The 25,499-nt window shown below is 41.8% G+C and overlaps 2 protein-coding genes across 5 annotated transcripts in view; one reads left to right on the top strand and one right to left on the bottom strand.

The window, feature by feature from the left end:
- The window catches only part of arhgef6 (Rac/Cdc42 guanine nucleotide exchange factor (GEF) 6), a 31,413-nt gene extending 10,705 nt beyond the window's left edge, over positions 1–20,708 (top strand). Inside the window, exons 9-22 of one of the 4 annotated variants that reach the window (XM_028960026.1) lie at positions 252–374; positions 2,402–2,534; positions 3,812–3,871; positions 5,667–5,813; positions 7,190–7,276; positions 7,369–7,450; positions 10,743–10,858; positions 11,950–12,132; positions 13,286–13,306; positions 15,123–15,216; positions 18,023–18,109; positions 18,222–18,321; positions 18,512–18,566; positions 18,680–20,708. In XM_028960026.1, coding sequence (XP_028815859.1) covers positions 252–374; positions 2,402–2,534; positions 3,812–3,871; positions 5,667–5,813; positions 7,190–7,276; positions 7,369–7,450; positions 10,743–10,858; positions 11,950–12,132; positions 13,286–13,306; positions 15,123–15,216; positions 18,023–18,109; positions 18,222–18,321; positions 18,512–18,566; positions 18,680–18,802 — 1,411 coding nt within the window. In that variant the 3' untranslated portion in view covers positions 18,803–20,708. Of the gene's footprint in view, positions 1–251; positions 375–2,401; positions 2,535–3,811; positions 3,872–5,666; positions 5,814–7,189; positions 7,277–7,368; positions 7,451–10,742; positions 10,859–11,949; positions 12,133–13,285; positions 13,307–15,122; positions 15,217–18,022; positions 18,110–18,221; positions 18,322–18,487; positions 18,567–18,679 lie in introns of all 4 variants that reach the window. The other 3 variants (XM_028960024.1, XM_028960025.1, XM_028960028.1) reach the window with 3 other exon arrangements.
- A 1,023-nt stretch (positions 20,709–21,731) lies between these two features.
- Positions 21,732–23,886, bottom strand: cd40lg (CD40 ligand). The gene is made up of 4 exons (XM_028960643.1): positions 23,614–23,886; positions 22,973–22,994; positions 22,794–22,871; positions 21,732–22,637 (listed from the first exon to the last, which is right to left on the bottom strand). Exons 1-4 carry the CDS (start codon positions 23,797–23,799, stop codon positions 22,234–22,236), a joined length of 690 nt encoding a protein of 229 aa, XP_028816476.1. The 5' UTR covers positions 23,800–23,886; the 3' UTR covers positions 21,732–22,233.
- Between the last annotated feature and the right edge of the window lie 1,613 nt (positions 23,887–25,499).

Here is a 25,499-nt window from a genome sequence, read left to right as displayed (position 1 = left end):
TTTTATTTATCCTAATCAAATTTAATGAAACTTTGGATGCTCCAGTTTATCAGCAACAGATCAGTACATAATGATGTTCTTTTACATTAATACTGAAACATGTTGCCTTTAATTGGTGTTGGTGGAAAAAGCCTTTCTTCTCATTACATTTGTGTACATGTAAAAAAAAAAAAAAAGAAAAAAAAAACTTTTTGTAACACAGTCCCTGTCTAATCATTATATAAAAAAGGATGATTTGATGTTCTCCTCAGACTGCCTGAGGGTCAGCAGCGTCTGGGATCCTGTTACCTCAACCTGATGTGTCAGATTCGCACCCTCTACCTCTCCTACTGCTCTGGCCACCCGACTGCAGTCAGCGTGCTGACAGATCACAGGTCAGTGAGAGCTGCCTCACACCTGGCAGTCACATGTTACCATTTTTATGTAGAGTGTGAAATGTGTTGGATGAACTAAAACCTTCTTCCAACTAATACTTTAAACACTATTACTTTAAATCCACTAGATGTCACTGTTTCCTTCTTTTGAAAAAGGAAGCAGTGCTGCGGAAGCATTTATAACAAGATTGATTTGTAGTGCAGAGAAGAGTAAGAGTACATGTCTGCTGGTATCTATGTTATCATTCAACTCCTTAACTTTGGAAAGGTTTTTTCTTTTTGTGATTGCTCTGAGGATAATTTTCCTGTTAACTGCCAGTCCAGTCATTAATAATAGAACAGTCCCTTCTCATCTTCAGGGGACTATTAAAGACACACCTTTTTAAGGAGTATATGTTTGTTCTATTTGGTTTTTTAATATAAAACACATAGAGCAATTTATGTAAATCTTGTTCTTTTTACAGAGGAACCTGCTTTTGAGCTCTATACAGAGGTTCCACATTGATAACATTTACATTACATTTACATTTACAGCATTTATCAGACGCCCTTATCCAGAGCGACTTACAATCAGTAGTTGGAGCAGCTTAGGGTTAAGTGTCTTGCTCAGGGACACAATGGTAGTAAGCGGGATTTGAACCTGGGTCTTCTGGTTCATAGGCGAGTGTGTTACCCACTAGGCTACTACCACCCTGTAACAACATATTGTCAAGCTTTACTGAATGACTTAAAGATATTAGTTTAAAAATTTTAGGGTACACCAACTCTTACTAGGGATAACATATCAAAATGCTATAGCATAGGCCTAATTAACTTTTTTACACTGGAGGCGATTTTAGTTATTATTGCATGATATTAACTGTACTACATTAAGAATGAAAACTCCACTGCATTTGAACAGACAGCAGCGGATTTTTCAATGTTCATATTTGTAATTATACAATGAGCAATATGTCTACAAGACTACCGTGTCCTGTCTGCTCTGTCATTGACGTGGTAAATTGGGCAGGTGAGAGATGTTTTTTAGAGGCAAGTACTCTGTCGAGTTACACAGGAAGCTGTTGCTAAGACAGCAGGATATAAAAGTGTGGTTAAGTTGAGGTAGAAACAGTCTTGATTTCGGTGCACACTCATTTGCACCTCACACTCGCCGACCTTTCTGCAGACCCCACCCCCACCCCCTGCCTTCCCGCCTGCAGAATCCTCATGCTGCACAAACACACTGCAGGGCGAGTCTCTTCATAATTCATGACTGTGCTGAGGAAGAGGTTTCAATCACATCTTTTATTTTAACACTTTTGCCTGACTTTCAGTATTACACCTTATAATAGCTGTTGATGGCTATTTTACTCTGATATTTCAGAGGGTGTTACTATGACACAGTTAAGGGGGAGGAAGTTCCCCCCTTTTGCTGTTTTTCTATGTAAATGCGTGTTGATTTTCTTTTAAAATTACACGATGCTACATTTACTATAGTGACTTCACAATGTTCACTTATGCTAATGGAAATATGCTGCATTGTCAAGTAATTGTCACATGTGACTCACCACAGCACAGCACAAATGTGTCCTCTGCATTAAACCAATTACCCTTAACGAGTAGTGTGGGCACTCTACCTTGCTCAAGGGGACATCAGAAGCACCGTGGCGGTTTAGGATTTGAACCTACAACCTTCCAATTACGTTCCCTTTCAATTCATTACCATAAAACACTGTTGTTTTGCCAAGTTCAGTAAGACTTTTTTGTTTTCAACTACTAGTACAGAGTAAAAAGACACAACGTTCTTCCTGGCCATGGCGGAGCACGACAACAAAAGAGTGCGTGTGTATTAACAGGACTTCTGTTTAAACAAACTACAAGTAGTCAAGACAGGACCGCGTATCATGCTTCTGTTCATTCGAGGTGTGCCACAGTATTTTCTTGTGGAAGTTGAAAAATAGCATGAGGACAAAAGAAACATTATAGTGTGAAAAACAATTTTTACTGACTGCAGAAGTAAAGAATGACTAAACATTTGTTAATTACAGCGAGGAGCTGGACAAGTTCATGGAGGCCCAGGGAGCTCCTGGTGTCCTGAGCCTCACCACCAGCCTCAGCCGACCCTTTCTGCGCCTGGACAAATACCCCACCCTGTTACAGGAGCTGGAGCGGCACGTGGAGGTAGGAGGCCAAGTCCATACACTCAGCCCAGAGTTGGGAGTGCTTATTCACTATCTAATTATCATCCTAGACTAGAGCTGTGTGATATGGCAAAAAATATTTAGCACGAAACATTATTTTTAGTTATTTAAGTTGCTAGACTGAAACCCAAGATACCAGAGGTAATAAAACAATCATGAAACTATGACTATCGTGTCCCTCATTTGCTCCGTTTTAATCCATATCGCTCTTTGCAACATTAGCAGTGAACCACGTGCTTTCTGAGGTTCTGAGGTTGAAGTTTATTGTCATATATATAAAGTACAGCGTACAGAGCACAATGAAATTCTTACTTGAAAACCTCTCCCACGTAGACAGAACATGATACATAGAAGACATGATACATAGAAGACATGATACATAGAAGACATAGAAGGCAAAGTGCAGCAGCAATAAATAATAAGCTTTTGGTGGAAATCTCCCGCTTCCATGATGCTGAGCCAATAACTGTTAATCAGTTTATAAACAGTAATAATCAGTTTTCAAAGTAATCATAACTTTGGTCTTTCATATTAAATGAAAGCCAACCCTCACTGAAATCTGATTGGCCTGTAGAACAGGCAACACTCGCAGCGATCTGCACATACACATGTTTTCTCACTCTCTCTGTCTTGCAAGCAAGCTCTTGTTCTGGGATTTTATTTAATTCGAGGGTATCAGGGAGCCACTATCAATATGCGAGGAAACTCCAGGAACGTCCAGGAGACTTGGTATGTCTGGCAGCCACGTGTCTCCATTTAAAAGTAATTTAAATACACACAAAATATTCAAATTATGCAAATTATTAGCACAATCAAGCAAAATGGCCTAAGCTATTCACAGAGATTGAGCTGATTTTATCACGATCATCAGTAAAGCTCGTACAATTGCCCGGCCCTACCCTCTACACATTGACTCGCTGACACCTGACACTTGACTCGCCTGGTAAGGTTACACCCACCCTCATTTAGTGAAGTGAAGGTGATTGTCATTGTGATAGACAGCATGGCACACAAAACGAAATGTGTCCTCTGCTTTTAACCATCACCCTTAGTGAGCAGTGGGCAGCCACAACAGGTGCCCGGGGAGCAGTGTGTGGGGAGGGTGCTTTGCTCAGTGGCACCTTGGCAGCTCAGGATTCGAACCGGCTTCCTTAACCGCTAGGCCACTAATGCCCCATTTTATCTTAATTCCTAGCACAGTGCTTGTCTATTTAGCATGAAACTGGAGATGTTAATAACATTTTTTTTTTCTACTAGGAGGCTCATCCTGACTACAGCGACATTCTGAAAGCAACAGCAACATTCAAGAGTCTTGTGGTGGGTATTGTGGAGCCTTGAGCTGCTTTGTCAGTTGCCAGTCACTTCCTTCCTCTATAAAATGTATTTTATAATATGTTCTATTTGTAAATTAGTACATTACAAATGAGAAACTCCACACCGTTGACTCTTGCACATGTGAATAATGGATCTGGAAGAATGTGGTTTTGATGAAGCAGCTGCCAGAGAGCACAGCACTCTGAAGATGGAAAAACCACCATTAATGTCTGGCATGAGAGGAGGTGTCAAAAGCCAGAGAGGGTGGGATACATGTACATGGTTCACACCGTGGAACGGGGCTGCATGCATTGTTACATTTTCCTGTTTCATGGGGGAACCCCCTCTCATTGTAGTGCAACAAATAAAAAAAAATGTATCCTTCATTTCATCCCTCTGGACTTGTATACAATTTAAAATATTTTGAGTGTAAACATTAACCTCATCAAAGGTTTAGAAATCTCATATCTCCCTTACCAAAATTACAGGTCTGAGTCCCAATACATTTTTGTCTACTAATATCTCATTTAACAATATTTTTGATTCTGGTAATGGTAAAGATACTGTACCACAAATTGGCTATTTCCAATATTTTCTAAAACCTCTTTCACATTACTGTCGAAGTGTGCTTTTTTGTAGGTGGACATTAGATTTTTCTTGTTTTCCATCTTCATTTTCTGTGATTCAGTAACAAATAAGATCATTCCTACACCTTAGGCGGGATCTCAGTTGTCTTATTGTTAGAACGTTGTGATATTAGACTCATAACCCATGCATTATATTGAGATAAGATAAGATAAACCTTTATTAGTCCCACAAGTGGGAAATTGCACTTGTCACGGCAGAAAGTGGACAGAAGCAGAAGGTAATAGCAGCAAAAACAGAGGTAATAGCATCACAAAAAAAAGATAAATATGTATCTGTATATATGTACAAATTTACAATTTAAACAGTTAACAATTTAACAGAATGTGCCCAAGTCTGTGTATGTGTGGTCAGCTGCAAGGTCTTTGTTATAGAGTCTGACAGCGGTTGGAAGAAAAGACCTTCTGAACCGCTCCTTCCCACATCGTGGGTGCAGTAGCCTGCCACTGAAGGAGCTGCTCAGTGCTGTCAGAGTTTCCTGCATGGGGTGGGAGATGTTGTCCAACAGGGATGACAGCTTAGCCACCATTCTCCTGTCACTCACCACCTCCACTGGGTCCAGAGGGCATCCTAGAACAGAGCTGGCCTTCCGGATCAGCCTGTTCAGCCTCTTCCTGTCCCCAGCGGAGATGCTGCTACCCCAGCAGACCACACCGTGAAAGATGACTGATGCCACTACAGAGTCATAAAAAGTCTTTAGGAGTGGCCCCTGTACTCCAAAAGACCTGAGCCTCCGTAGCAGGTACAGCCTGCTCTGCCCTTTTTAATAAAGTGCATTAGTGTTATGAGTCCAGTCCAGTTTATTGTTCAGGTGAACACCAAGGTACTTGTAGCTCTCCACTGCCTCAATGGCCATACCCTGGATGTCCAGTGGTTGCAGTGGAGGATGTTTGTGCCTGCGGAAGTCTACCACCAGCTCTTTGGTTTTTCCAGTGTTGATCTGGAGGTAGTTCTGCTGGCACCAGTCCACAAAGTCCCTTGTCAGTTCCATGTACTCCCTGTTGTCCCCATCAGTGATGAGGCTGACTATTGCAGAGTCATCAGAGAACAGAGATAAAGTGTATTTCATTTCAAATATGGAGTCCCAAAGCTTAGTGTAGATACCGAACATTACATCACGTTCTGAATGGTGCCGAATTTGGATTTCCCACAGATGCAGTGCCAGGACCTCCGCAAACGCAAGAACCTGGAACTGCAGATTCTCTCTGAGCCGGTGAGGGGCTGGGAGGGGGACGGCATGAAGGCCCTTGGACAGGTGGCCTACATGTCCCAGGTCTATGTGCAGACTGGAGGCCATGAGGTAAGAATACCTGCAGGACTGCAGAGCTCCACTGCAGGAACTGCTGATAACTTTTCAGTCTGTAAACATTGTGGTTACAACATGTCATTGTATAGGAACTGTGTCTTATGTGGGCCTTTTTGATTAGGAAAATATCACCTTCTTACTATTCAGAAAGGTCTGTATTTAGAATGGAAATCCCAACATGTTGTATTTTGGTCTAAATAGGTGTGATCGAAATGGCGTCTGGTCCTGCCAGCTGGAAGAAATGGTGCTTTAGAGCAAGTTGTGGTTTTACTCAGATGATTGCCTGAATTTATTCTTTGACAGGGGTGGAAATTTGACTTCATTTGGCTGTAACCGGTGCCCTTCAGGTTCTGTGAATCAGTCTGAGATTGAGTGACTTGAGTTACGGTTTCCACTGGGATTCCAGATGCCTTACACCTTCTTTGTTTTCAAGGAATGTTCCTTTCATTAAAGGCCCATACAAGCTTCTTCTGCCTCCGTACCTCTGTCAGTGTTGTAGAGGGATGTTTCGGTTTCGATTATCAATGCCTCGATATCGATGCATCGCGATGCATCCCATAGTGTTTTATGCATTTTCACATGATTACAATGTAAGCGTTCACCTTGTAACAGTTGCATATACTGGTAGTATGTCACTATGCTGTGGGCGGAGTTAGTCGTCTGATGCAGAGAATGTTACAGAAACTCTAGCAATGGCATGAGATTCTCTTTCTTCCTGGCGTCCTTTCTCTGCATGCTTCACCAGAGTTTCCTCTGAACACTGAACACTCCCTTGCTTTAAGTGAAGTGAAAGTGAAGTGATTGTCATTGTGATACACTCCAGTACAGCACACGGTGCACAAATGTGTCCTTTACTTTTAACCCATCACCCTTGGTGAGCAGTGGGCAGCCATGACAGGCACCTGGGGAGCGGTGTGTGGGGTGCACCTCAGTGGCACCTTCGTAGATTCAAACCGGCAACCTTCTGATTCCTTATCCACTAGGCCACCGTTGCCCCGCTTGCTTTGATTCTATTTGGTTTTACAAAAATACAACAAAGTTCAACAAATTTCCACTTTGACCGCATTCAGAGAACAAGGCCACTGAGGGACGTGCCGCAAAGCATGAAACTTCTACCCGGAGTGGTGCTGTACTCAGATCAAGCAGCCACTGTCAGTACCGGAACTACTTTTTAATGAAAATGTTTATGCCACCACTAGAAAGTCACCAAGCAACGTCATTATGATGTAAGCCATTATGTTCTGCACTGCAACAAATCTGCATCATGATGCATTGATTATATGATTAATTTCAGCACCCCTATTACCGGTGCAGTACATTATCTTGCTGTGTGGTTCTCACATTTCCTTAACTGTCTGCGTGCCTTGCAGGACAAGGAGGAGCGATACCTCATGCTGTTCACAAATGTGCTGGTCATGCTTTCAGCCAGCCCCCGAATGAGTGGGTTCATCTATCAGGTGAGCAAAGTAGACCTGAGCATACAGCTCTAAACATCTTTCTTGTTGGTGCTCCAACCGTGTGAGTTTTCTGTCTTCTTTCTACTTCACAGAGCCGGTTATCACTGACCGGGACTACAGTAACCAAGCAGATAGAGGATGTGGAGAGTAACCAGTATGCCTTTGAGATCACAGGTTTGTAAGGTTCTCTTTTGAAACACTTAGTTGCAGGTATTCTGTCAAGTAGGGAGCAAGCGGCGCCTCTTGCTCATTTCTTACTGGGCAGTGGTTGACCTCATGATTCACCTCACTTCTGTTCTGCTGCATAGTCTGCTTTGTTACCACCACTGCATTTAACCCATCCACTACTGCTTAGTCATGTTACATTGCACATTTAAATTTACAGCAATTGGCAGACACTCTTATCCAGAGTGACTTACATAAGTGCTTTAAATATTCCTTCACCAGGACCCAGAACTCAGAACAAAACAATATAGAAGGTGTCTGTGAGAGCACTTTTAGTCCAAATACTTTCTAAACAGGAAGGTCTTCCACTAGGTGACTCCACTGTTCGGACATCTAGTGGAAGTTCATTCCACCACCTAGGAGCCAAGACAGAGAATAGTCTATATGAATGCTTTCTTAGTACCTTGAGAGATGGTGGTACCAGTCGAGTAGTGCTGGAAGAGCTTGAGGTGCAGAGCAGGGAGTGATGAAAGATCTGATGTAGGAGGCTGTGACCCTTCCTTGGCTTTGTAGGCAAACATCAGTGTTTTGAATCTGATTCAGGCAGCTACAGGAAACCAGTGGAAGGAACTTGGCAATGGAGTGGTTGGAAGAATTTGTGAAGGTTGAAAACAAGTCTGCTGAAGAGGTTGATTAGTGCTAAGAGGAAGACCAACCAGAAGTGAGTTACAGTAGTCCAGTTTGGAGATGACCAGAGACTGGACAAGTATCTGAGTAGCCGGAGTTAAAAAAAATGGACGAATCCTCCTAATGTTGTAGAGAAGGAATCTGCATGAACGAGAGACGTTGGAAATGTGAGAAGAGTTGTGGGGAGGAATAACCCATGGGAAGATGTAACCTTACCTAGAGATTTGTTGTAAAGACAGAACAGGAGAGTGCAAAGTACTGAGCCCTGAGGGACACCAGTTGAGTGTTTGTGACTTCCATGTCAATTGGTAAGATCTATCCTCCAGATAGGAAGCAACCCACTGCCATGCTGAGTCACCAATTCCCAGACCCCTGAGGATGGTCAGGAGAGTTTTGCGGTCGACTTTGCCGAAAGATCTAACACTGATGACATTTTTGCTTGTCTGGCAGCATGTCATTTCTCTATAACGGCCATAAGACCAGTCTCTGTGGAGTGAGTGGTTTTGAAACCAGATTAATTTGTGGTTGTTCTGGGTAAGGTAGATAGAGAGCTGATTAACGATGCTAAGTTCTAGGATTTTTGAAAGAAAAGGTAGGCGAGAGACCAGTCTGTAATTGGAGATATCAGAGGGAATGGCGGTGGTTCTGCTTTGCTGTTCAGAGAGCGGCAGCTCAGGCGGTTGGATCTGGAATGTCTTCCCTTATGTCATCATAATTTCCCACTCCTTACCTAAAAAACTCCACTGATGGTCATGTCTTGAAAACGTGCAAAGCATTGCAGTTGCTCTGTGATTGGATGTAAAAATTAGTTCTGTCATGTGAGACCAGAGGGTTCATAAAATTTTATTCTAGAAAAATGCCGACACGAATTCCTGTTTGCGGCAAACAGGAAGTGTTGATGACACATTTACATTTGCAGCATTTATCAGACGCCCTTATCAGACGCCCTTATCCAGAGCAACTTAGGGACTACAGGGACAGTCCCCCCCTGGAGCAACTTAGGGTCCTCCTCGTTCCGCCTCTCTTTAACATATTAAGTGTTAAGTGTCTTGCTCAGGGACACAATGGCAGTTAGCGGGATTCGAACCTGGGTCTTCTGCTTCACAGGCGAGTGTGTTACTCTCCTCCTCGTCCCGCCTCTCTTTAACATATTGTCATTTAAAGCTACACACACCGAAACAGTGTCCTGAGGAAATCGTACTGTCACTGGCCAAAAGTGGCTATAATTCTGCACCACGGCTGAATTTTGGAAAGAGTTTTCAGATATATCATTAGGGGACCACTGGCAAAGTCCACTACAATTATTGAGTATTGAGCTAGATGAGTTGGTGGTTTGAGCAGAGAGGAAAATATGCTGTGTAATTTGCAGGCATCCTTGATGTCGAATTGCAATATGTTGATAGGTCATAGTCTAGTTGTGATTTCCTCCATTTCCTTTCTGCTGCTTGTAGCACCCAATGATTGCTACATTTTGCATTTGAGAACCAAGGAGTAGGAGGAGAGGTCCTCTTGGGTTTGGAGGATAGCGGACAGAGGAGGTCAACTGATGAAGCGAGTGATGAGATAAGAGTGTCTGTGGCTGATTCAAGTGGTAAAGAGGAGAAGGAGTCAGAATTGCGAAGAAGCTAGAGGGTATGCGAAGCAACTGATGAGGTAGAGAGTGAGTTGAGATCACATCTACTCAGGTGGTGATGGTTGTTGCGAATCAACCTTAAATTTATGAGCCTAAACCCCGCCTCCCAATTCTCACTTTAATCAGTGACAAGAAGTCACAAGTTGCTTAAGCACTTGAGAATACTAATTGTCTAGCGTTAAGCTCGAATAATAACAGCAACAACAACAATTACCATTAGATTTAGTAGTAGCACATGATAAAGCGATCAACTAAGCTGAAGCTAAAAGGTATTTAAAACCAGTCCTACCTTACCAGCAGAGAAGAATCCCAGATAGACGTTTAAAGCACACTGTTACTCAGGGATTCAAATGGACAAATGCCAGAATCATATTTATGTGCACTAAAGGTGACACATAAATACATAACATAATAGAGCAAATGAACATTCTAGAGCCTAATGTAATACGGTAAACTATCATCTGTCACAGCCTGTCCACAGGTCTTTCACACACATGCAAATGGGCTTTTGTAGAGGAGATGTTGGTCACCACAGCCCATTTTATTTTTGGGGGGGGGGGGGGGGGGGGGGGGGGGGGGGAGGGGAAACAATAATTGCAAATGAAAACATTGGAAGTTTATGTCAATATGACTGAAATGCTGTGCAGTAGAATGCAAAGTGGGGCACCCGATCACCCGAGGTCAGGTACTGGTGGGCGATTCAAACTGGAATCAGGCGGTGTGGGTGCCCTCCAGGACCTGGGTTTGTGACCCCTGCTAGGTATTAGCACATGTGCTATGAGTGCATGAACCCAACCTGCGTGGCTATAACTCCCGTTTCTAGTTATAATTGACTTATTACTAGTCTTTATTTTACTGTGCCCAGTTATCATATGCATACTCTGTAGACCTTATTTGGATGAATTTGGATCATTTGTATGTTTGGGACTCCTTGCCACAGAGTAGATGCTTAAGTTCCGGGTGGTTCTTTTTACCTCGCAGGGGGTGCGATTGATCGCGTTACTGTGTTCTGCAGCAGTCAGCAAGAGCTGCAGGAGTGGCTGGAGCACCTGCTCGTCTTTAGCAAGGGAGGAAGTCCAGTTGGAACCATCGTCAAGGTAACCAGATTGTTACATGGTCTTACATGTCTGATGTTGAGTCACCTAGCAACATTGATCATATGAAATCCCTGCTATGTTCTCTAGAATCATGCAGTGCATCCAGAAAGTATTTCTACACACAACACTCCATAATTACAATTTGAAAAAGGTTTACTTGAGGTTTTTGGCAAATTTATTAAAAATAAAAAATACTGAGAAAGCACATGTACATAAGTATTCACAAGCTCAAAATTGAGCTCAGATGCCTCCTGTTTTCCCTGATCATCCTTTGAGATGTTTGTGCAGCTTAATTGGAGTCCACCGGTGGAAAAAAAAATCGACATAATTTGGAAATACAGACACCTTCTATATAAGGACCCACAGTTCATGTCAGAGCACAAACCAAGCATATAGTCAAAGGAATTGTCTGTAGACAGGAGTGTCTCAAAGCACAAATCTGGGGAAGGTTACAGAAAAGTTTCTGCTGCTTTGAAGGTCCCAATAAGCACAGTGGATTGAATATTCCATATTCAGTTAATAATCATCCATAAGTGAAAGAAGTTCTAAATCACCAGGACTCTTCCTAGAGCTGGTCGACCACTTAAACTCAGTTGTCCATGGGAATTTGATTGAACATCTCTGGAGAGATTTTAAAATGGCTGTGCACCGACACTTCCCATCCAGCCTGATGGAGCTTGAGAGGTGCTGCAAAGAGGAATGGGTGAAACTGGCCCAAGGTTAAGTGTGCCAAGTCTAAGCCTTATCAGGGCTCTTAGTTTGTATACTTGATATTCTATAGAAATCGAACGAGAATTGCTGGTGTCTTCCCATTGTAAGTCGCTTTGGATAAAAGCGTCTGCCAAATAAAGTAAAGTAAAGTAAAGTAAAGTGTGCCAAGCTTGTGGCATCATGTTCAAAAAGACTGTAATTGCTGGTAAAGGCATAGACATTATTGAGCAAAGGCTTTCACATTGTCATTATAGGGTGTTGAGTTTAGAATAGGAAAAAATGAATTTAATTCATTTTGGAATAATGCACTATATATGGTTTTTATATAAAGTTTTATCTAGAATCATTCATTCATTTATTTAATCATTTTCTGCTTTTAGAATGTGGATGGGAAACAATCAGTAGGGACCCCAGTGCACCCAGGCCACACCCAGAGCTTTAGCGCTCCCGTTCCCTCACTCCGTGGAGCACTGGAGCCCCCCAGATTCACAAAACCATGGTCTCTGAGTTGCCTGAGACCCGCACCCCCACTGAAACCGTCAGCGGCCCTGGGTTACAAGGAGGTAAGAGGCAGCCCCCCCCCGTGGAAAAATGAGTGGGAGCAAGTTTCATAGCTGACTAATCGATGGTGGTCCTGAGAGCGCAGGAACTGCCCACAGGACGTGAAACAATGGCGTTTTTTTTTTTTTTTTGGTACAGTTCTTGCAAATGACCACTGTGGTTGTCTGCTCATGATTCACACCGAGTAGGTTTTCACACAGCCCTGCATATTGTGTATGCAAGACCTTGTTGTCTTGTTTGCTGAGCGGTGCAGGCTTGAGTTCTTTTTTTTTCTTTCTTTCTTTTCCTCCGTCTGGGTGGGCAAGTGACTGATACGGGTTTGAGTAATGTGATTTTTTATTTTTTTTTGCGTGACCGGTAACATACCTGATTTAGGTAGCTGTGGCTTTGCCTCGAGTTTTTGTCTCGGTTTGTTGATGTGGGTCATCACCACATGCAGTGTGCAGTGCACTGTGTACTATGCTGTCCTTTTTTCTCCACTTCTGAACATGATTGGTGAATGTTTGACACTGCTGACATTTAAATTCTGTGCCACTGAAAAACGTTGCCCGTGGCACATCACTCAGGAAATCACTTGCTGCTGTGAAGTATACTATATTCAGAGTTCATATTCTATACCATGTTTATACTGAGTATTGACATCAGTCATTCTGTTATCATTATCATAATTAAAATTAAGATATTAGAGTCTATTATGGTGTAGTTTTACTTATCCACCTTTTACCACAACTCCACCACAGTACCACAGTAATGAACTCTGATTAATACAGGAAACTGATTCATGTATACTGGTGGGATCTGCTGTACCAAAGGTTATGTTTTATTTTTTCATTCCTAATAAATTAAAATGAATGTTTTTCCCATTATTTAAACATATTCTTAATATTGTCTTTAGCTTTTTTTCCAGGGTGGATGTGCATTCTTTTGAAAATGCATGCATCTCTCTCTCATACACACACACACACACACACACACACACACACACACACACACACACACACATATATATAACACAATGCAAACCCGTCAGTTTGACTTATGGGATGGCTTTTTCTTTGGTGCTCTGTAATTCAACCATGTCTTCTTCATCTCATTTTATTCTCATGCACGAATATCTTCTCTTTCTCCTCTCTCCCTCCTTTCTGACGTCTGTAGAGGATGTCTTATATTCTGAAGGTAAGGGTAGAAATTAGAGTTATTGTTTGTGATTGTGTGTGTGTGTGTGTGTGTGTGTGTGTGCGCGGTCCCATGCTTGGCAAGTGCTCATTGTCGCATGCCATTTCTTCTCCCTGGGCAAAAAAAAGCTGCCTTCCTGTTTTCTCACCTGGCCCACTGTTCTCTTTTTCTATCAGGGCCGCTTTGCATTTTGCCTGAATTCACAACCACAGTCCAACCTTATCTTACCGAGAAACAGAAGGGAAGGGAGGGGAGCGAGGAATGAAGACACTGGGAATTTAATTCTCATTAATGTGCTGATATGTGTTTTCTTTGTGCAAGTTATTGTGGTATGTGTGTGTGTGCGCACATGTGTGTCTGTGGTCTGTGTGTGCGCTTGCTCGCTTTCGCATGTGCACACACCTACACTGAGCTGTACGCATGAATTCAAATCCACCAAATTGAGTAATCATGGTATTTGCATCATGTTCAAGACCTATGTTAATGTGTGTGTGTTTAACTTCATACGTGCTGGGCCCCAGATTATAGTTCACAGAGAAATCTGGGTTTATTCTTACTGGATAATTCATGTTCTGTTGAAATGAATAATGTATCACACCATTAGCTTTTTCATTGGTGTTGTTTAACAGTGAACACACAACTATGGTTATTATCCCTTAATCAAATAATCATATAAACCAATTATGCAAGTGAGACGCACACACAGGGGACACAGGAAACACAAATCCACCACCTGGAACTGAGCCCCCAACCCACCTCACTTTTTAAATCGTCTTTTAGTTTTGTTTGTGATCATTTATTAATTTTTTTCCCCAGTGATTGACATTGTGGCATTTTCTGCAGATTGGATAAATCTGTTAAGACAGGCAGTGTTTCATATTTGTAGTATTGAAATATATTAAAATAAATAATCATTATTATATAAGGGGAAAAGTTATCTCCTGTTTGACATGCTTTTTCCACCCAGAGAATTTCCCGCCCCTCCCCTAAAACAATATCTCCACCACCCGTCATGGCTTCCAAATGGGGTAGTAGCCTAGTGGGTAACACGCTCGCCTATGAACCAGAAGACCCGGGTTCGAATCCCACTTACTACCATTGTGTCCCTGAGCAAGACACTTAACCCTAAATTGCTCCATTGCTGTCCCTGTAACTACTGATTGTAAGTCGCTCTGGATAAGGGTGCAAATGATAAATGCTGCAAATGTAATGTAAATATGCAAAGCATTTCAGTTGCGCTATGATTGGATGTTAAAATGGGCACAAATGTATTTTTTTTTCTTCTGTCACGTGAAACACGTAAACCAGTGGGTTGATAAAAGAAAAACGGCAAGACAACTTCCTGTTTGCGACGTCATTTCCACAAATGCCTGCTTACTTCTATAGGCCGTTCTCCTCGTCCTGGCTGTCTTCTCCTCATTAGCATGAGCTCATAAAGCTACTCCGAAACAGGGGAAATCTCATTGTTGGACTGGCTCAAAGTGGCTGTAATTCTGCACCAAGGATAAATTAAGATTTATAAGAATTAAAAGCATCTTTAAGCATCAGTGACTCTTGTTTCTTCCATCGTTTGCATTGTAACCTTTCACCTCATGCAGGTTTCACATTTAGAAGCTGCTGAATTCTTTCTACCTGCAGTTCAGTAAAGCATCTGTTAAGGACATCAGCTTCAAAATTTCAGTTGGAAGCGTCTGGATGTCCATCTTTGTTTGTCTTCAGCTCCGTGGTTTTTGTGCTCGGTCACTGTGCTTGCTGACGCTCTCCCCGTTATAAACTGTTTGATCAACGCTGAGAAATCTTTTTTTTTTTTCCACAGGACTCAAGTAAAAGCCCCAGACCAATCAAGAAGTTTCTGCCTAAGAGGAAAACTGAAAGGAAACCATCTGATGATGAATTCTTACTCCGAAAAAGTAAGTGTTGCTGCTTCAGTGTGTCATGGTTCCTCACAGTGTGTCATGGATGGAGCCTTTAAAGTATAAATCACTTAAGTCATCACGCCAGTCCTGGACTGAGTCACCTGCAGGGTGCAACATCAGCACTTTTGAAAGCTTTTGCCCTGTAGCTCCAGTAAAAATATATAAGTACAGGCCAAAAGTTTGGACACACCTTCTCATTCAATGTATTTTCATGACCATTTACATTGGTAGACTGAAGGCATCAAAATTATGAATGAACACATGTGGAGTTGTGTACTTAACAAAAAAAGTGAAATAACTGAAAACATGTTTTATATACTAGTTTCTTCAAAATAGCCGCCCTTTGCTCTGATTACTGCTTTACACACTCTTGGCATTCTCTCGATGAGCTTCAAGAAGTCTTCACCTGAAATGGTTTTCACTTCACAGCTGTGCCTTATCAGGGTTAATTAGTGGAATTTCTTGCTTTATCAATGGGGTCGGGACCATCAGTTGTGTTCTGCAGAGGTCAGGTTACTATACAGCTGACAGCCCTATTGGAGGCAACAAGCAGAAGAGATTCGTTTGGGCCAAGAAACACAAGGAATGGACATTAAACCAGTGAAAATCTGTGATTTGGTCTGATGAGTCCAAGTTTGAGATCTTTGGTTCCAACCGCCGTGTCTTTGTGAGACACAGAAAAGGTGAACGGATTGATTCCACATGCCTGGTTCCCACTGTGAAGCATGGAGGAGGAGGTGTGATGGTGTGGGGGTGTATTGCTGGTGACACTGTTGGGGATTTATTAAAAATTGAAGGCACACTGAACCAGCATGGCTCCCACAGCATCCTGCAGCGACATGCTATCCCATCCGGGTTGTGTTTAGTTGGACGATCATTTACTTCCCAACAGGAAAATGAGCCCAACCACACCTCCACACCTGTGTAAGGGCTATTTGACCAAGAAGGAGAGTGATGGAGTGCTGCGGCAGATGACCTGGCCTCCACAGTCACCAGACCTGAACCAGATCAAGATGGTTTGGGGTGAGCTGGAGTGAAGGCAAAGGGGCCAACAAGTGCTAAACACCTCTGGGAACTCCTTCAAGACTGTTGGAAAACCATTTCAGGTGACGACCTCTTGAAGCTCATCGAGAGTGTGCAAAGCAGTAATCAGAGCAAAGGGCGGCTATTTTGAAGAAACTAGAATATAAAACATGTTTTCAGTTATTTCACCTTTTTTTGTTAAGTACATAACTCCACATGTGTTTATTCAAAGTTTTGATGCAATGAGTGAGAATCTACTAATGTAAATGGTCATGAAAATAAAGAAAAAAAACATTAAATGAGAAGGTGTGTCCGAACTTTTGGCCTGTACTCAAGTCAAAGTCAAAGTCAGCTTTATTGTCAATTCTGCCACATGTACAGGACATACAGAGAATTGAAATTGCGTTACTCTCAGACCCATGGTGCTTACAAGTAACATTAAAATACAAACAGTAACATTAAAATACAAACAGTAACATTAAATACAAACAGTAACATTAAATACAAAGGTATAAAAATAAGCATAATATATAACATTTAAAAACACTATACAAATAAGGGCACATGGTGGAGACTGCAAACCATGTAAACAATGTAGTGCAACAGAGCTTTTAAAGTGTAAAAAGTGTCAGAGCAGTCTTGTAACTGACTATGAGTAGTGTGAGGTAGTTGGCAGACCAATGCTGCACAGAGTGACTGGTGCAGGTCAGTTTGTGTGTGTGTGTGTGTGTGTGTGTGTGTGTGTGTGTTAGAATTCAAAAGGTTTGTGGGGCAGAAGAGGGGAGTGGGGGCAGAGCCGGGAGAGAGTTAAGCTTCCTGACAGCCTGATTGGTGAAGCTGTCCTTCAGTCTGCTGGTCCTGGCCTGGAGACTCTGCAGTCTCCTCCCTGATGGCAGCAGGCTGAAGAAGGTTTGCATTGGGTGGGTGGGATCGGCTGCTATGCAGAGGGCTTTTTTTGTGAGACGTGTGCTGTCTTGGAGGGAGGGGAGAGGGACACCGATGATTCTCTCAGCTGCTCTGACTATGCGTTGGAGAGTTTTATGGCAGGACACATTGCAGGCTCCAAACCACACAGTGATGCAGCTAGACAGGATGCTCTCGATGGTTCCTCAGTAGAATGTGTACATGATGGGGGCTGGTGCTCTTAGTTTGCGGAGGAAGTAGAGACGCTGCTGTGCTTTCTTGGCCAATGCAGTGGTGTTATTTGTCCAGGAGAGATCCTCAGTGATGTGCACACCCAGGAACTTGGTGCTGCTCACTCTCTCCACAGATGCACCGTTGATGGTCAGAGGAGCATGCTGAGTGTTCACTCTCCTGAAGTCAACAACAATCTATTTCGTCTTCTCCACATTCAGAGAGAGATTGTTGTCTCCGCACCACGTAGCCAGGCGGCTCACCTCGCTTCTGTAGTTGGACTCATCCCTGTTATTAATGAGTCCCACCACAGTCGTGTCATCCGCAAACTTGATGAAGAGGTTGGAGCAGTGTGACGGAGTGCAGTTGTGGGTCAGCAGAGTGAAGAGAAGGGGGCTCAGCACACACCCCTGAGGAGCCCCTGTGTTTAGAATGATGGTGCTGGATGTGTTACTGCCAACCCGTACTGCTTGTGTCCAACAGCCAGTTATACAGTGAGGTGTTGAGCCCCAGCTGGATCAGTTTTTGTGTGAGCTGTTGTGGGATTATAGTGTTAAATGCTGAACTGAAATCTATGAACATCATTGGGACATATGAGTCTTACTGTATGACATATTTATTTTCTATTTGTATAATTTAAAAGGCACAGCTGCCTTGGAGGAAGATGCTCAGATTCTGAAGGTGATTGAGGCCTACTGCACCGGAGCCAGCATGCACCAGACCACCACAGGTAACCATAACATCTGCTTTGGCAGCTCATGGCTCATCCTCCATCATAATCGCTAAGTGGTTGACAACAGTCTCTCACTGTTTGTCTGTGTTTTTTTTTGTTTTCCTTGTAGCCGTTCGGAAAGAGTGTATCCCTCAGGTCCTCCTGCCAGAAGAAGAGAAGATCATTGTGGAGGAGATGAAGAGTAATGGACAGACTGTCATGGAAGAAAAGTATGTTTGGAACTGAAGACCAGGCAACATGCTAGGCTGCAACGAATCAATCAGTTTTTTATGTAGTAAAATTAGCATGGTGCCTAGTCTTGCTTTCGTTATGTTTAGTTATAGGCAAGAAATGAGGGGGTTTTCACAAGGTTATTAATTTTGTTATGATGTTTAGTGTTACTTCACCTGCCTGTTGCAGAAGCCTGGTTGATGCAGTCTACGCGTTGAAGGATGAGGTTCATGAGCTTAAAAAGGTGAGGGTCCTACATTCATTTCACATTTCTATTCAAGTGTTCACCGGGTGGCCATGAGAACATAATCACGCTGAAAAGAGGATGACTTGTTGTGTTGTGTGTCCCGACCACAGGAGAATAAGTGGATGAAGCAGTGTCTGGAGGAGGAACAGAAGTCACGGAAAGAGCTGGAAAGAGTGGTCCGCAAACTGGCCAAACAGAAGAACGACTGCTCCTGGGAAGAAACCAGTCATTAAGGAAGACTCTGCAATTCCTCCGTACCCTTCATGTAACCTGTGTTCACGAGCATGCATATTTTTGGTTTGTTTTTTGATTGTTTTGTGCTTTTTTTGTGTGTGCTGTCCGTCAAGAAAAGAGGTACCGTTCTGAATTTCTTTACTAGCGGGGGCACGGTTGTTAGACCTGCACTGATCGCTTTTTTCCCCACTTCTACAAACATCATTCGTGATGTACAGCATAATTCAGTTATGAGAGAAATTGAAGTGCAATGTCTTTGTGGGCTGTATGTGCTTAAAGAGTCTGACCAATTGTAATTTTTCTCTCTGTAATGCTTGACTGAAGTACTTTTATGAAAGGCTTATGTCCGAAAGTTGAACCAAGACTGAAATGTCATTACTGTGCACTGTGCATTGAGAGGGGGGAAAAAGCAGTCTTCTGTGTAATGTCTTCTTGTACGTGCAGACATACAATATTCTTTTTTTATTTCAATTTTTACGTCTTCTGAGTTTTTAAGGCCTCCCTGAACATTTTATTTTTTTTGCACATTTTATGTATTAGATGACTCTGGCCATCTTAAAATTGAGTAAGACTCAATCTTGTCAATTGATTATTCCAAAAAATGGATCTGTGGAGTGAGATGTTGGCGAGTATTTGCATGATGTACAGTATTTCTATAATATGTACCAGATAGGAGTTACTCTTGCTGTCTCTGATCTGCACCCTTATGTAGTCTAAGGCTATCAGGGATGTTCATCATTGTCATAGTAATATTATAGCCCATAAATACTAATAAATATACATACATATTTAATGTGTATATCATATGTACAAATCCAATATATAAATATTTATTGTGACAATGATAGCAATATACTTTCTTACTGAAAATTAGCAAAGCAAGCATTTAGAGCTTTAATATTCTGAGACTAGAATAGAGTATTTATTTTTCGTTTCATCAACTTGTTGCATGTAGAACATGTTGTACATACTCTGGTCCTGGTTTTTTTTTTTTTTTGTCTTGTTTTTAATTCACCCTTCATTCAATATGTGCGGAAATTTTGGATGCCTTTAAGATAATCAGATTTATACTTGGGACACGTTTGCCAGTGTCTCACAGAATGTCTTCCACAACATCAGAAATGAAATCGAGGAGAACGTTTCTAGAAAGTTCTGGCTGCGTGGAACACCTACAGTTACACATCCCTAGATTCAGCTTTAACTAGCATGCCCACTCTTTCTTGTCCGCATGTGTTCATTTCTCACGCGTCCTATTGGCTCTTAGTGCTCATAATATGTAGTCTTCAAGTTTACCGTAGGGAGTAAATAATAGTGGCACTTTTTTTTTTTTTATCGAATCGTCGGGACAAAGTGCCTCCACCTCCAAAAACAAAAGAGCCATGACCGTATCTGTACTGCTATTTTGAATAATTTTAGCATTACTGTGCACCTACTGAACAAGTTGACTGTTAAAATTGTGCACTGAGTGATGAGGACGTCACTCGGCAGCAGGGTGGCACCTGTATCCACTGTGAGAACCTTTACATTGCTGGTTGAATTTTATTTCATTTTTTTAATTGCCTTCATTGAGCTTCTCTGCTTGTACAGACAAAACAACTGTTACGTAGCACTGTGTATTTTTGGGCAATAATGTGTGTGGAGCCACTTGTGTGGCTGGATTGTATTTGTTAACACTCCAGTTCTGCATGCTTTCTTTCTAGCCTTATGTATTGTTTGAATGTGTGTAGATTTGGGGGATTAATTTCATTTTTTTCTTTTGAGACCACAACATGCAATTACTTTGCAACGTTGTTCTATGCAATTCTCTTACATACGTTTGGTATTACCTATGGTTTCTGTTGTCTGTGTTAAATTGCTTTATATCATCCAAGAATTTGTTTTAATAAAACGACGACAAAAACAAAGGTTATTTGTAGAGTCCTAATTATGATTATGAGCACTGACTAATAACATAACTGCATGTTATATGTTGATCTCCTTATGTAAATAGTATTTCATACTGAATGTAAGTGTGCAGCATTGTGGCTCGTGACCAAGTGATGCACCAATACGCCAGATCACCAACCGCACCTGTGTTATTCCAGGGGTGGGGTGGGGCGGGCAGCTGACATTACGCCCCCGTTGTGTCATGAAAAGCGAGGGCGGAACAGCCCTTCTCTCTTCTTCCTTCATGGAAAGTGCATGCAGGCTCCGCTTTGCCGAGGTGACTGACTCATTCGTTGTAGCGCGAGTCAATGACAGTGGAAAGTGTGTGTGTGTTGGGGTGTGGTGAATCTTCTTCCTGTAAGCAGTGTTACCGCGCAACCCCTGAAGAACAGAGAGTGGCTTGTCAAAGAAAAAACTGTCACTCTTTCCGCCATCCAGGATGGAGAGCTGCTGAAACCAGCCCTGGAATTGGTGAAATATTTTTATGAGATGATTCAGATTGTTTTAAAAAAAAAAAAAAACAGAACATAGAACTAATGCAGGACAATTACACTGCAATACAGTGTAGCACAAAACAATATATTCCATGGCTTTTTTTTTTTTTTGATGGTACTGTGGTCAAAAAGAGCAGCTTTTCTATTGTGGTTCCAATCGATCTGATGTTGTACTTTCTGGGGTCTGCTGCAAGTGGCTAACCACGGGACCACATGTCTGTATATAAGATGCTCGGCAACTCCTCTTCATATAGCCCAAGGGCTTCTTTCACATGGCACCAGCTTTTCCGTGTTGTCTCTGAAAAATCATTATTGATTACTTTATTTTGCGATAACATAACCCTCAGTTGATAGTTTAATATTATGAAAAAAATTACATTACAAAAAGTGAACATCCTAATAAATACAGCAAAAGTTAAACTTTATAATACTGCGGCCCTGTTACATGTATCTGTACCACTGTAACATGAAAATGTAATACCATGTATACACTGTAACAAGACCCTGTAAAGTAAAGTTTAACCACAATAAATTATTAAAGACTGACAGATACATTAAAAGGACACACATAGATAAAGGACAGCTTGGCACTGTTTAGAAGGAATTGTGTTACAACTACTCAAATGTCAAAATGAACAGCTCTTTTGACCACTGTACTACTAAGTTTCAGAAAATGAAACTAACAACTATAACATGCAAGCTGCTCACCAAATTTAGCACAGGAGCTTTTGGGCAGCCTAACCTGACCTCAAAGGTTCGAAAGTCCCATGTGGGTCACGTAACGTCCATCTTGTTTTTTTTTTTTCTTGGTTTTTTTTTGCATAAAAGAGCACTACTTTGGGGAATGCACAATTTCAACTGGGTGAAATAGTTCCAAAAATATTTCAAAGATGAAAATGATGGTAACTCTTCACCTGTAGTGCACCTGTTGTTGTTGTTTTTTACCTGTTTTTCTCAGTTTAACCTTTATAATTGGAATGGAGTTTCTCCCTGTCTTCCACATAGTTTCCTTATAGATCATTTGGCAATTTGTATAATCCGAAAAAGGTGGAGTTCCAGTCAGGGCTAACCCAGGTCAGATTTGTGACTCTGACGTAGAGTTCCTCGTCTTGCTCCAGTTTGAAAATTCCTCCTTGGAAGGCACTGCACTGGCTAGTGTAGCCTACAGAACAGTAGGAATCCAGCAGGACTTCATCTTTCTTATTATGTGTTTCCCTTAGGCTTTGGTCAGTGGACTTGATTATGCTGTTCTGAGGCGATGTTTTGACGTCCCTTTTGGAAAAGGTGACCTGAGAGTAGACGTAGTAGTAGCCAGTCTGCTTGATCTTCAATCTGCTGGGGCCTTCGGTGTCCACGTTCACCCGCACGGAGTGGTCATTGTTCCACACCAGGACACATGGCACCTTGTCCTCAACTATTGTTTTAACAGGGAAGACGGAAAAAATGACTTCATCACTGTAATTGTTTTACAAAATCTCTTCACGTCTATTAAAAATTTGATAATTTGCATCATATTAATAGAAGTTGAGATAAACCTATTGGCCACAGCAGAAGCGGAGGCTGTACATACCTGTGCATGTTGGATTGTTGTTCTTCAGCGACATATGAGCTAGTGGTTGATGTAGTCTTTCACTACTCAGCTTGTCAGCTGCAAGTTTAAAAGTAAAAAAATGTCAGGGATGGAATTTCATGTAAACAGATTAGTAGCATTAACATTTTAAGGGAGCTGCATTGGAGCACAACACATACCTCTAGCTTCAAGTTGTGAGATCTAAGGTAGAGAATACAGGCAAAAAATGTTAATTACTATTAGTATTAAGTATGATTTGTTTTTCATTTAAAATAACTATGAAGTATTATTTAAAGTAAATTCATTCCTCATGGAACTAGCAAGTATTGCAAAAATGAACTGCTCACAAAAATACAAACAGACAATCTATATTTTCCTCATAGGATTTTGTATGCAGTTCAGCTTGTATGCACAGCCACATTTTATTGTGTTGATTGACCTTTCCAAATATTGAACAAAAAACAAAACTAAATATGAATTACTTTTTAGAGAAATGTTCATATTCATTTACAGCCAGTAAAGTCTCTCCATTGCACAACGCAGTTCATGTGGTTCTGCATGTCCCTTTTGAACAATGGCTAACCCCCAGTGAAAGCACACACAAAAAAGATTTCATTCAACAAGGTGCCAAAGAAGGTTCGAGCTTAGGGTTAGGGTTCTTCTTTGGGTTTTGGGTTTATATTGACAGCCATAGTCCTCTCCAGATACACAAATGTACTGAATGTTAAATAAATGTTGTGAAATTTGGTTTGAAGTTGTTCAATGTGTTCTCTATATTAGGTTGAAATTTTAGTGCACAGTAGCTAAGACGAAGACATACCTGGTTGCCCTGGTTGCTTCTCTGAAACAGGTAGATGAATCCAAGTAATGTGACAATCATGTGGAGAACCAGCACCACTGACAAAAACCAGACCAGGGGGGAGTTCTGCCGAGGTTCTGACCGACGGTGGCCCAGCCGAGGGGGCACAGGAGGTGGTGGCAGGCTGGTGTGGAAGGTGTTTATCATGGTAGAGCCGGGTGATGAGATGGAGAGTGAGAAGAGATGCGTTAGCCAGTTCCACCCATGCACATCTGAGCAGCCTGTCTCATGAGCCCTAGGAGGTAGTCTGAGAGCTACTTCCTAGCACGGCAAGTCTTTTAAGATGAGGTCCCAACGTGTGAATGTAGTCATCAGATGCAGTTTGCATGCGAGCACATGTGTGGGTGGGGGTTTATTTTAAATTGCAACCTCATATGATCTTTGGGCCTTTCGTGAGCCATATGTGCACACATACATATATAAAACCATGTCTGAAGTAGGGTTTACTTGCTTTGTTACCTGCTGTTGAGTTGAAATTTAACCAGTTTGTTTTTGGCTCATCTGTGAAACGCTGCTGTCCTTCCGTAGAAAAAGATGCTATCAAATGCATCAGATGCTATCAGATGCATGTAAAACATTTTATTCGTCTCACACCCACATTCACAAACTTGTTCTGCTATGAAGAGGAACGTGTGAATAAGTGAAAATCAGACTGAAGGAAGGTTGATTTCTTAACAAAGTCGCATTTTGTAGAGACCACATATCAGCACATCATCTGAAACTCAACCCCAGCAAACCTGAACAGCTATTCCCTTCTGATTCCTCCCCATAACAGGATATTAAAATCTCCCTGGTTGATTCTCCAATTTTTCCTTTTGTCACTGCACCAAACCATGGACAATTCCCTCTCCAACTCATCTCACATTTCCAATCTCTTTCACTCCTCTGGCTGGTCAAATTCTGCCACATTGCCTAGCTCCCACCACGGGCTTCGTGTAGTTGCCTGAATATTATTCAAAATACTGATACTTGTCCTAAAGGCCAAGGATGGGTCAACAGTATCCTACCTCAGATCTCTCATCACTCTTCGCTCTGCACCTCGATCTCTCAGATCCTCCAGCACTGCTTGAATCTCTCAAGGTACCAGGAAAGCATTCATCAAGACTCTTCTCTGTGTTGGAGGTAAAAATGAGCAGCCGCAGTGTTGTCGTTGTGTACGGTCCTTTTGCACAGTGTCAGTGTATATCAAACAGATATATTTAGTTTTCATGAACTTTGGGAGTACACTGGCTTGGTCCTACAAGAAGGATCCCAAATTTAGGTTTAGGTGTTTAGGTGTTTAGATTTAGAACATTTCTGTTGCACACTTAGTCCCCACACACACATAAAGACAATGTGTGCATGAAACAGGGGAGGTGTCATGATCTGGTCCAGTAGGGGTTACTCCGATAATTTCTCTCTTTGGGCTTTGACCTCATTATCACAATTTTTCTAATTTTGTGCGAAAGTGTGAGACTTTCCTTTGCTTTCCTTGTCGTAAACATTAAGAATTCTATCAGGGATGGAACATACTAAAGATGACTGAAAAAGATCTTCAGTAAATTTTAAATACCTAATAAACTAACAATATCTGACTATATTCCTAAAGTTCCTGAGTATGTTCCATCCACAAAAGAGTAGATGTGATGAAAAAGAACCCCATATTGTACATGGCCAACCTCTCTGTTGCCCCCTATTGTGAAAGGACTTCTCACAAGAAGTTCACAAAAAAAAAGCAGAGTGCACATCGGATCTGAGTCACTTCTGTAGAATACTACAAAAAAAAATCCAGGTCAAGGTGTAGGAAGCAGAAAATCATGTATTTTGTTTCACTCAAAAAACACACAGGGGGATAACCCCAGATCTGG

The sequence above is a fragment of the Denticeps clupeoides genome, chromosome 18 (genome assembly GCF_900700375.1).
Source record: "Denticeps clupeoides chromosome 18, fDenClu1.1, whole genome shotgun sequence".
NCBI classification, from domain to species: domain Eukaryota; kingdom Metazoa; phylum Chordata; class Actinopteri; order Clupeiformes; family Denticipitidae; genus Denticeps; species Denticeps clupeoides.
The sequence above is the reverse complement of the archived record's forward strand: the minus strand, read 5'-3'. Positions and strand labels throughout refer to the sequence as shown.